General features: G+C 50.5%; 1 protein-coding gene across 11 annotated transcripts in view; it reads right to left on the bottom strand.

The window, feature by feature from the left end:
* The window catches only part of ITPR1 (inositol 1,4,5-trisphosphate receptor type 1), a 147,234-nt gene extending 145,407 nt beyond the window's left edge, over positions 1-1,827 (bottom strand). For 6 of the 11 annotated variants that reach the window (XM_085072233.1, XM_085072232.1, XM_085072231.1 and 3 more), the window contains exon 1: positions 1,653-1,826. In XM_085072233.1, coding sequence (XP_084928359.1) covers positions 1,653-1,678 — 26 coding nt within the window. In that variant the 5' untranslated portion in view covers positions 1,679-1,826. Of the gene's footprint in view, positions 1-1,652 lie in introns of all 11 variants that reach the window. The other 5 variants (XM_085072238.1, XM_085072237.1, XM_085072236.1 and 2 more) reach the window with 2 other exon arrangements.
* Between the last annotated feature and the right edge of the window lie 10,217 nt (positions 1,828-12,044).

The following is a 12,044-nucleotide window of genomic DNA, read 5'->3' on the forward strand; positions in this document are numbered from 1 at the left end:
AGCTCTTTGCACTCACCAGGAAGAAGCAAATAAAGGGATTTTGGGGATATGGAGCAGGCCAGGTCCTGAACACCAGGATCCTCACACACCTGCAGTGGGACTCAGCTCAGGAACAGCGAGGGTTCAGCACTGCTCGCTTTCTGCACATGGAGTTACATTTCAGAGATCACACATTAAAAAAAAACCTATCAGTGCAGTACATTTATCTACCACAGGATCTTGTTTTCCCTTCAGCTGCAACCTTTCATGTCCAGGAGGCTGCTATCTGCCACACATGGGCGGCTGATGAACCGTTAGATTAAGGAAGAGAAATGCACTTTCTCAGACAAAGTATTTTTCCTCCCGACGCTGAAAATGCAGCAGATTTTTTTCCAATTTCCAGGCTGAGCAGGCAAGATGGAGGCTGGGGAAGAGGGGAAGGAAGGAGCAGCACGGCACTGTGACTTTCTCAAGGACACACAGCAGGTCAGACTCAGAGCCCAAATCTGAATCCAGGTCTCCTGAATCCCCATCCACCAGCCCACATGGCCCCTCTGCTCCCAGGAGGGAGATCAGTCTCACTGCACATCTAATCAAGCACACGCTTCCCCTTTCTCTAAAAATAAGTAGGAAGAGGAGTGTAAATTCACACAGCAAGATGATGGCCAAGTTAATTAGGTTCTATTCATACTATTTGCCACTTCTTGGATAAATAGACTTCTTTATCATATCAGTGACAAAATTATTTCATGAAGTTACTACTTCATAGGTGCAACGCCAGTTTAAGAAAATAGATAAATTAACTAATTTTGTTAACTTTAACCTCAATAAAGCTTTAGTGCAGGAAAGCAAACATGCCCAATGTCCTTTTCTCCTTATAAAGGGCACCTGCATTTCTTTTTTTTAATTATTTGCCCAGTGCAACCAGACAAGCCAGTTACAGAAAATTCAGGTCAGAGACATAGAGGTTACACTCTGACAGCAATCCCTTACATAGCAACCACTGACTGAGGTAAGACACACAACTGACAGGTCCTATTGACAGGCATCTGCAGACAGCTGGAAAAAGAAAATCTATTCGAGACACACTGTCAGGGGAAAAAATATCGTTTTGTTCCAAACCAAGTATGACCTGACAGCATCTTTTTAATCCCATGAAAAGTAAAGAGCACTTCCTGAAGTCCATCCTTGCTGGCTCCAGCCCTGCTGGGAGGAGGCTGCCTGGACGTCAGCCTCTGGACGAGGCCCCTAAGAGCACACAGTGTTTTCCTGCATATTTCTATCAGGAGAGAGTTGGAACATGCCAAAAGGACCAGGACAACCAATGTCATGGGGAAAGAGAGCAAGCTTGGTTCATTACACCAACTGGAGTCTGGCCAAGGAACAAAGATGGCCAAGGAAGAAGAGGGTACAGAACAGCCCCAAAGTCATTTTGCATGGCCAGGTATCTCCTGAGAGGTCACCACAGCAGGGACTGTTCCTATACCCTGCTCCCCTCATCAACCCTCCATGCTCCCTTCCTCGCACTCCTCAGCAAATGCAACTCCCTAAATTCAGCAGTGCAGTTTCCTTGCCTGTCCCTGACTGCCTCCATGCCCTGTAGCTGCTCTCTCCCTCTGTCCCCCCTGCCCAACACCATCCCCACTCCCGTTTCTCCCAGTCGCATACAGCACCTCGGCGGGGGCTCCCTCTCCTCCATGGTGGTGCTGCTGTCGGGCTCCAGGGCTGGGCTTGGCAGGGTGTCCCCCGGCACAGCTGGCTCTGCACTGGCAGTGATGCCAACGCCTCTCTCCCTCTAGGAAACCCCTGCAGGCTCCGAGGGCTCGTCCCGAGTTCCCGAGGCAGGACCCTCCTGGACACCTCGGCAGGCTCCTGGCTCTCTGGATAAAACCTCAGCGCCAGGGACAACCAGCCCTAGAGGAGGAGCCACTGCCAGCACATGATGGGCACGTGTGGAGAGCCACTGGTGGCCGGGGGACCTACTTTGAGCTCTGCTGAGCTCCAAAGCCCCAATGGGCTGGGCTCCTTTACAGATGAAGGCTCCAGTTCCCAGGCTGACTTGTACCTGTTGGCCTCCCAACTGTAATTTTCTAGAAGGCGAAAGTTCAAAATGCTGAACCACCCACGAGCATTAGCATCTGAATCTACTAAACACTTCCAGAGGAGCAGCCAAGGATTGCAGAGTTATTTTAATCAGAAGTTTTCAATTAACCCTTCGGATCAAGCATCATCAGCCAGCCGAGGCATGAGTTTGCATCTGTGGTCATGTGTTTCTTCCTGGAGTGGGATGCAGATGGGACATAGCTGGACTGCAAACAAAGCTTTTTTCTTCACAACTTCTTGGCAGATTTCTGAAGAAGTGGACAGGATGGACCAAGGCACAAAAGAAATGTTTACAAAAGTTTCATGCAAAACTGCTATTCAACAAATCCATAAATTAAAAAGTGAAGTACAGCCTTTGGGCAGCAGCCCTTTTTTGGTCTACTGTGATCAGAAATTTCTATCATGCACATGCTCAGAGATTATCATCTGACCACAGGCATCATGCACAGGGCAGGATGAGGAGAGAATGAACTGCCTGTGTCCATCATGACGTTGGGTTCAATCATCCAAGCCTCTTCCCTCATAGCTCAGCATCACATTACTCCAAAAGCTGAGGCATTACCTAACATCCTCACCCAGAAACATCTAGCATTTCAATGTCTCAGAGCTATTCCCCTTCCTTTGATCACCTGTGCAGCCAAATCTCAGGCTGGTTTGGCTTGAAAGGGAATTGAAAGATCATCCCGTTCCACCCCCTGCCCTGGGCAGGGACATCTTCCACTAGACCAGATTGCTCCAGACCCTGTCCAACCCAGCCTTGGACACTTCCAGGGAAGATTATCAGTGAGATAGGAACACTCAGCTCGCTGCAACACTCCTCACATTGGTGTTCTGGCACAAGAGGATGCAGTTACATTGCCACAAGCCACAAATCCCCGAATAACACAGACTTCCATGCACATTTCTAACCCATTTTTGTCTCCAGAGGGTTAACTTGCTCAGATATGAAGTGACATTTCATTCCCCACACAACACTGCTAGGAAGTTCTGATCCAAGTTTTGACAAGCTTAACCAAAACCACAAGTATGAAAATGAAACTCTGAGTTCAGAATCCACAGTTGAATGTTGCAGCTTTCCTCGCTTGAATTACAGTTCCTGTAGTTTCCATTTCATCTTCATCTTTTTCACAGAATGGAATACCAGAATGTTTTGGGTTGGAAGGAACCTTGAAGATCATCTCATTGCACCCCATACCATGGGCAGGGACACCTTCCACTGTCCCAGGGTGCTCCAAGCCCTGTCCAACCTGGCCTTGGAAACTTCCAGCAATGGGGCAGCCACAGCTTCTCTGAGAAAATTTGATCTCATAAACCACAACTGCTCTGGAGACCTGCAAATGCACTTTCTCAACAGGTACAGCACAAGCAAGAGCCACACATGGAGCCTCTGTATGCCTCTGCCAATCTAACAAGTGGTTGCAGCACCCTGGAAAGAGCGATCTGCCTCCATCCCCAACCACTGTGCCAACACAGAGAACCAGGCAGTAATTGTGTAGTGTCCATGGGGAGCAGAAATTAGGCAGGAATATCGAGCCAGATCAAAGCTCGTGCAGTTTTGGCACCCTGCCTCCCGCAGCAGCCTCCAGGAGAGGCTCGGCGGAAGAGCACAGGAATGATTTGGAACAGCTATGGACACAGCCAGCATCCGGCCCTGCAGCACAGGGAGACTCTGCTGCTCTTCCCCTCTGCTCCTTTACAGCACCCCAGAAAGCAGCACCTGTCCCCACCCAGCACAGGCCACCACAAACTCAGCAGCTTTTGACTCCCCTTGGGCATTATCACACACACAGCACAAAAAAGGCTCCAGGCCACCCAAGCACCTTCAGTTTCTGTTGCTATCTTGGCAGAAGCAGCTAATTTGGAACATACTGTAACGCAGATTTTTAGGAATCAGGATTTACACCACATTGTGACAGAGATGTTACATTTACATAACTTTCCAACAGCACATGATTTTCTACCTCTAAAGCCTTTGGTCTCCATAAGCTGCTTTGGTGAGGCCGCCTTCCCTCACACTCACCCACGGGCAAGCCAGCAGCTCGTCTACCAGCTACTACAGAGCCACTACCCTCATCCCACCTCCCACGGGAGCCTGAGATTCCTCCTGGCTTTAAGACAATCCTACAACTACAACTGTCTTGTATTTATGGGGTAATAATGTCTCAAAGACTCCCAGTACACTTTGCAGCTTGACACATCAGATATTCCACAGGAGCTTGCTGCGCACTGAGGAATCACCACAGCCAACAAACCAGCCAAAATCACAGGATCATGGAAGTTGGAAAAGACCTCCTAGATATCAAGTCCAGCTGATACAATCATGCCCACTAAACCATGCCAAGAAGTGCCACATCTGCTCGATTTTAGAACAGCTCCAGGGATGGGGATTCTACCACTTCCCCAAGCAGCTCATTTCAATGTCTGACTACTCTTCCAAGTGAAAGCAATTTTCCCAATATCCAACCTGACCTTCCACTGGCACACTCTGAGGCCATTCCCTCTCCTCCTGTCCCTGTTCCCTGGGAGCACAGCCTGACCCCCCGGCTGTCCCCTCCTGTCAGGAGTTGTGCAGAGCCACAAGGTTCCCCCTAAGCCTCCTTTTTTCCAGGCTGAGCTCCTTTCCCAGCTCCCTGTAGGTGCTCCTGGTACTCCAGCCCCTTCCCAGTTCCTATCCCTTCTCTGGAGACACTCCAGCCCCTCAATGTTTTTTCTGCACTGAGGGTTCCAGAACTGCCCCATGCAACAGCAGGACATTGTGGTTTGCAAGTCTCCCTCTAAGCTGCAATGGACTCGAGGTTATTTTGTCACTTTAACTTCATTCATCCATTTTCTGGACTACGCCACATCAAAACAGGTTTGTTGAGGGAACATGAGAGGATTGATGGTGCTGTGGATAAGATCATGTTACAGAACCACTGAGGTTGGAAAAGCCTTCCAAGATCATCAAGCCCTGCCTGTACCCCAGCACTCAGTGCCACATCCAGACCTTCCTTGGACACCTCCAGGGATGGGGACTGCAAACCTCCCTGGGCAGCCCCTGCCAAAGCCTGACCACCCTTTCTGTGAAGAATTCCTCCTGAAACTGTGCTTCTCATTTATAACCAGAGTTCACAACTGTCCCTTACACCCCCTCCACCCTGTCCATTCAACCCAGCACAGCTCCATTCATCCAAACCTACAGCTCCAACAACCATCACCAAAGAAATAAACCAAATGCTCCCCCTCCTGTGCTCTTCACTAGGTCCTCTTCTACCCTTCAACAATGCTGGTCAGGATTAGCACATCTCACAAAAATATACCATTTCCCACAGCTAAGCTCCGCCCAATGATTGCAAAGGCAAACCAAAGTTACTCTTGTTGGTTGTTTACTTCCTAATTTATGAAACCCTGTAAGAGGGAACTATTTTCAAGGCTTAATCAACACTGCAAAACAAGCAGATAGGGGAAAAAAACCCTCATCTAAGCAGGCACTTTAATCTTGGGGAAATAAGGTATTTTAACAAGAAAAACCCCTATTATTGACAAACAAGAGACGGCTTAAAGAAAACATTAGGAATAATCAGCTCAGCATCAGCTTGTTTTGAAACACATTGGAACTGTGGTTTTATTTTCACAGTGACTCCTTTTTTTTGGTTTAGGCACACTGAGCACTACACCTTCACAGCAGTTCAAGCTGCTGGGTCCCACAGTGGTCAACTTTCATGTTTCTTTCACCGAGTGCCCTGTTACACCTGAGTTTTTAGTCTGATCAATGCCACCTGCTCTCTCCACTCACTGAACAGCCAGGGCTGGGCAGCCCAAGCTCTGCTCCAGCCACAACACCCTGTAATGCTGTTATTGTTTCAGGCACTTACACCAGTAAACCACCAGGCATTTAGAACCTGGAATATTTGCTGGCTGAGGAAATTGGCGTAAATTAAGGCACAGAAAATAAACCAACAAGAAATCCAGTGCCTGGGAGCCCATTAACTTGGCCACAGAGGAAGCACTGAGGGAAAGGAAGGGATATTGGCCTCACATGGCATCCCACACTCACACAGCTGAACCCTGTGAGGAAAACAGCTCCACCGTGGAGCTCCACTCTGGCCTGGGCTCTGTCAGCCAATCCTCTGCCTCAACAGGTCTGCAGGTCCTAGGATACCAGGCAAATGTCCAAGGATTGGAAAAGAACCTCAAAGGCAAATAACTAAACACACTTTAAAAAACAGAACACATGCACAGGTACCGACCCTCATTAATAAATAAAACCAACGGCTCACACACACATTACTCTCTGCACGGCTTGCAGTCACTAAATCTTCATCAGGCAAAGATCTGGATTGTATTAGCCACGTTCTCCCTTCCTGATTTGTGAGCAGCAGGACCGCAGCCCAATCTATCTGTGGCTGAGCAGGCACCGAACCCTTGCACGGCAATGAATTCAACTCAAACCTTTCACCTGTTGGAGTTTTTTTATACAAACTCCCGTGAGCCAGAGTGAACCCAGCTGGGGCAGCGAGGGGAAAGCCTGACCCAGCCCCAGCTGCTCCCGCTGCATGGAGCCCACTGTCCCCAGCAGCTCCGGGGAAAAAGCCCCGATAACCCCGCACAGCAACAGGCACAGGGAGCCTGTGCTCAGCCGGAGGAGCCACGGGGCAGCGACAACAGCGAACAACCCGCCCGACTCGAGCTCTCGGCACGAAGACGTGAAGCCGCTCGGGATTATGGCACATCCCACGTACAGGGATGGGGAATGCACATGTGCCCCCACCCCTTCCCCCGCTGAAGTCCAGTTATTGTAGTCCAGGAAACAGCCAAATATTTGGCCTGTCAGGCCAGTCGCCGGGACCCTCCGAAACATCCACCCACAGCTGCCCGCTTTTTGACCATTTAAGAGGAAGATTGCCCATGGCCAAGTCCCCATCGGCGCTCACAAGTGTTTACATAACGCGAAACATCCCTCGCAGCTGAGCCCCGAGCACGGGGGCAAAAACACGGCGAAAGTTGGAGCGGACACGCCGCTCCGCTGCCGAGCCCGCGGCGGTCCAGGGGAGGGGACCGCGGTCCGGCAGCGCTGCGGGACCCGCCGGGAGCACGGAGGGGTCCCTGCCCGCTCCTGCGGGGGCTGCGGCGGCCGGGCATCCCCCGAGCAGGGGAATGCATCCCTGCACAGCAGCGGGCTGCATCCCCGGCTATCCCCGCCTAGCAACGGGCTGCATCCCCCGGGCATCCCCGCCCAGCACCAGGCTGCATCCCTCGGGCTGCGGGACGGTGCTGCCCCGGCGGCCACTCACCGCCTCCCTCCCTGCCTCCCCAGCCGTGCCCGCTCTCTCCCGGCCGTACCTGGCTACGGAGGCGGCGGGGCGGGCTATGGGCGGCTCGGCAGCCCCATTCCGGCGGCGCTCCCGGTCCCGCTCCCGGACGCTGCGCCCGCCGCCGCCTCAGCTGCGCGTCCACATGGTCACTGCGCTCCGCGCTCGCCGCCGCGCCTTAAATAGATCACGGGCATGCTGGGTAACCGAGTCCTGCCGCCGCCGCGCCGCCGCAGGGGGGCTTCCCGCAGGACTACAACTCCCAGCGTGCCCCGCGCCGGGCTCCGAGCAGGGGGCAGCGGAGAATCCTCCGGGGGCCGTGCGGTCAGTGAGTGACAGGGATGGACCGCCGGTCCGTGCGGTCAGGGATGGGGATGGTCCCCCGGTCCGTGCGGCCAGTGATGGGGATGGAACCCTGCGCTGGGAACGCGGATGTGTTTTGGCCGGGGGCGCTCCGCACAGAGCCCTGGAGCGGCCGGGGGGCCAGCGAACGGGGGTACCGGGCACAAAGGGAGAGTAAACTCTGAGTAAACACTGAGTAAAGCAGGTGTCTGCACGGCTTGGGGAGCGCCGAGTAGCGGGGAGGTGAGTTCTGAGGCGGGCACCTGCTGGCACAGGTGGTGCCACCTGTGCCGTGACTCGGGTACGAGCCCTTGGCTGAGCAGATCACGGCTGTTCTGCAGGAAACGGCTCCAAACCCTGAAAACACCGAGTGTCACTGGGGTTCCTCTTCACTGAAACTATGGCATGGGGGTATCACTAATGCAACATCACAACTTCGGCCAGAATGACCAGCAGCGAATAAAAAATATTTCATTATTTATTAATAAAGTAATCATTAAAATAATATTTCATTATTTATTGTATGGTACAATTATTTGTCCTTAAATATTAGCCAAGGTTATTTCCTGCAGTAATACCCTATTTTCCCTGCCCTCTGGGGCTGGCTGGCAGCCCCCAGAGCTGTGCAGTGGTGGGTGCAGTGCTTCCCTGCAGAACATCTGTATTGCTTCAACAGGGATTTAGGTGAAGGAAACACTTCCCTCTGCTCTCTCTCCCCCACACCACCTGCTGCTGTGGAGAACAGGTAGGAATTCCATGGTGGAAACCCAAAAAACTCTGTTTCCTACCTGCATTTAACTGCTGCTCGGCTCAACGCTTGTCTCCCTCTCTACAGCAGCAGGATAATGCTGGTGAATGGGAAAAAGCCCAGATTAGCCAGTGTTTCAAATCAACATAACCTCTCTCTGCACTGGTTCTCCATTAAAAATAACTCCAGAAGAGTTATAGTTGTGGCTCTGGAGCAAGGATATGCAGAAGCTGGAGCCCGTGACTCAGGAATTGAAGCGAAGGTCAGAGAACAGAGTTTTGTGGGTTTCCTCCATGGCTGCAATACTACAAGCCATTACTCATCAGGAATTTGGCAGAGTAGTGGTGCCTAATATCATTAGATAATCCTAATGAATTCTTGTGTAATCAAATCTAATCTCTGGAAGGGTTCAGCAGGCGGAGGCTGTGAGTGGCTGCAGTGGCTCTGAGGCAATGACAGAAGGGCTGTCACCAGAGCCAGGGGCAGAGCTTTGCCTGCTGAGCACCTTGAGCAGCTCTGCAAACAGCGTGCCTTGAAATAGCTCCAGTGCTGAGGGATAAATCCGAGCAGCAGCAGGGGGGAGCACTGGAACAGGCTGCCCAGGCAGGGCGTGGAGTCTCCCCCTCTGGAGACATTCCTCTCCCAAATGCCAAATACCAAAGGCCACATTTTCTCTTATGGACTACTTTTGATTCTGGGTCTTGGTCAGCTTTTCAAAGGCTGAAGAGTTGACAGAATCAGAATCCCAGAATGGTTTGAGTTGCTACAAACCTGGCCAGTTGCATCCAACCTGGCCTTGGACACTCCCAGGGATGGGACAGCCACAGCTTCTCTGGGCACCCTGTGCCAGAGTCTCACCATCCTCACAGGGAAGAATTTCTTCCTGATATCCAATCTGCACCTATTCTTGTCAGCTGGAATCCATTCCCCCTTGTCCTGTCATTACAAGCATTTGCTAGGGATGGCCCCTCATCAATTTATGGGCCTTCAGCCAAAAATACTGAATAAGCTCTGCAAAGAACTTGCTAGATTTGAAGGGGTGCTGGCAAAAACAGGATCATCATGGAAGTTTCCAGTGGTAGAAAACATTTCCATTTTTCTTCAGGAACTTGCTCTGGGATGCTGCTGCAGGCACAGTGAGTTCATAAGGTTCCTGTAGTCTTACATGCTTGAGAAGAGGTGAAATAATAGGGCAGTCTGGGAGGGGAAAAGGTCACCTTGGGAAGTAGCAGAGCTATTCTCTTCAAGGAACTGTTTCCCTGACAATGTGAACTGAGGAGACAGCTCTGAGATAGGAACAGAATCCTGTTCACTCAGTAGCAAATGAGGGCTGGGCTTGGAGCCCACACACCCCCAGCGGGTCGAAGGAATGAACTCAAGAATTCAGAGAGGAAATAGTGAAAAAACACTACTTGGTAGGTATCACTTCAGCCCTGGGAGCTATAATATGAATTTTTGGCCCAATTTCACATGTGGTTTCAGTCACAAGGAAACAACTTGTGAGGGATTTTTATTTTTTGCTGTTGGAGTACTTTGTTCTTTTTCTCCTTGTTAAACCTTATTCTGCTCCATTCCTACTTTATTTTTAGCAAATATGGAAATTCAGCATTGATGAAAGATGTTAAAATGAAGTTTGAAGTCTTTTATTTGCTTTTTATTTCCACTGTCTTGTTTTATGCTGTCAAATTTGCAACTAACCATTGACTTCCCTGGGCTGTTTTGGAAATGTTGCACCTCCAGCCTGCAGGGTGGCTTTGCACAGATTTTGTCTCTACTGTTGGCAGCTCAACAGCCCTGGAAGGAAAATGAGAGCAGAAGATATTCCAGGACCCTGAGGATCAATCTGTCTCAAACTGAGCACAAACTTGATCCACACCAGCAATAGTTCTCCAAAGTCCTCAGGATCACACACTGGAAGTAGGATGTTGCTCAGAAGCAAACTGTAATTATTTCATCTGTTCTCCAGGGAGATTAAGGAATATGAACCCTTCTGATGGATCTACACAAATGATGCACATGAGAATTCTAGGAAAACGAGCCATGAGAACGAGTGGGCAGGATACACCAGAGAGCTGTCCCAGCTCATTGGAAATCAGCTGATTTTCCCGAATTCCATCATCACACAGCCAGAATCCCATGGCTTTAACAAGGGGAGGTTATGCTGGCAGACTGTTTTCAGTTCTAGAGGTCTGTGGAATTTGGATACCTACATTGTGCTCTCATTTCAGTGAGTTGTGTTGGGAAAAATTTAGAAGGAGAAAATAAGTTGGATTTAATTCTCATTTTCATAGATATTCATTCATTAATACAGGACAAATATCACTGTGTCAATGTGAAGGAATATTTCCATTTTGTGACCCCAAAGCAGCAAGGGTTGGTTGTATAATTAAGTTTGCATTCATTTGTTTTCTTGCACTCTGATGCTTTTCTGAGGCATGTCATGGGGCAAAAGGGAGTAATGATGGATAATTGGAATTCATCCCTGCAAGGCGTCCCAGCACTGCCATTTTACACACAGTAAGATTTCATAGAGCAAACACAGCTGAGTGCAGCTCCTTTCAGTACTCACACAAACCAAACAATAAAACCCCTCCTTCACTCTGCTCATGCTTCTTTTAGCTGCAAGTATGAGCAAATATATATTGTATATTTTGAATTAATATCCCATAGGATGAGCAAAGATTTCTTTTGGCATAGTGGATCCAGACGATCCATTCTGTTGAGAGTTCTGAACAGAAGCTCCCACAAAAAGTAAAGGTTTTACGTGGCAGAGCACCAGAATCTTCAACAACTACAGTGGACAGCAGGAAAAATAAAGGAAAACAATGGCATTTCCATTTCCCTGATGCAGAAACAGCTGAGTGCAGGGAGTACAAGGGAACACCACAGCACCTTTCTTGGAGAGGGTCTGGAATCACTCTTGGCACTGCTTATGAGATATCTGTGTGGATATTTGAGATATATTTGTGCGGATATTTGAGATATTCCTAAGGACTGGTGAGATTCCCATGGGTATGAGGTATTTATGTGGATTGCTGAGCTCCTCTCTCAGCCTGCTCTGGACTACAGAAGCTCTAAACAGTCTCACCTCAGCAGAGCTGCTCCAGAGCCCTCAGCATCCACACGGGCTCTGCAGGTGGTGGTGAGGGCAGGGACGGGGGGGACAGGGAGGGATGTGAGGGGAATGAGGGCACAGGGAGGGACCGGGAGGGACATGAGGGGACAGGGAGGGACCGGGAGGGACATGAGGGGACAGGGAGGGACATGACGGACATGAGGGACATGACGGACAGGGAGGCACAGGGAGGCACAGGGAGGGACATGAGGGGACAGGGAGGGACATGACGGACATGAGGGACATGACGGACAGGGAGGCACAGGGAGGGACATGAGGGGACATGAGGGACAGGGAGGAAGAGGCAGGGACATGATGTGACATGAGGGACATGATATGACATGAGGGACAGGGAGGCACAGGGAGGGACATGATGGGACACGAGAGACATGAGGCACACGAGGCTCAGCCCCATTCCCGCCCCTGAGGGCGCGGTGGGCCGGTCACGTGAGCGCGGGCGGCACGT

Source organism: Lichenostomus cassidix, chromosome 12, assembly GCF_008360975.1.
Source record: "Lichenostomus cassidix isolate B80296 chromosome 12, HeHo_3.0, whole genome shotgun sequence".
In the NCBI taxonomy this organism is placed as follows: domain Eukaryota; kingdom Metazoa; phylum Chordata; class Aves; order Passeriformes; family Meliphagidae; genus Lichenostomus; species Lichenostomus cassidix.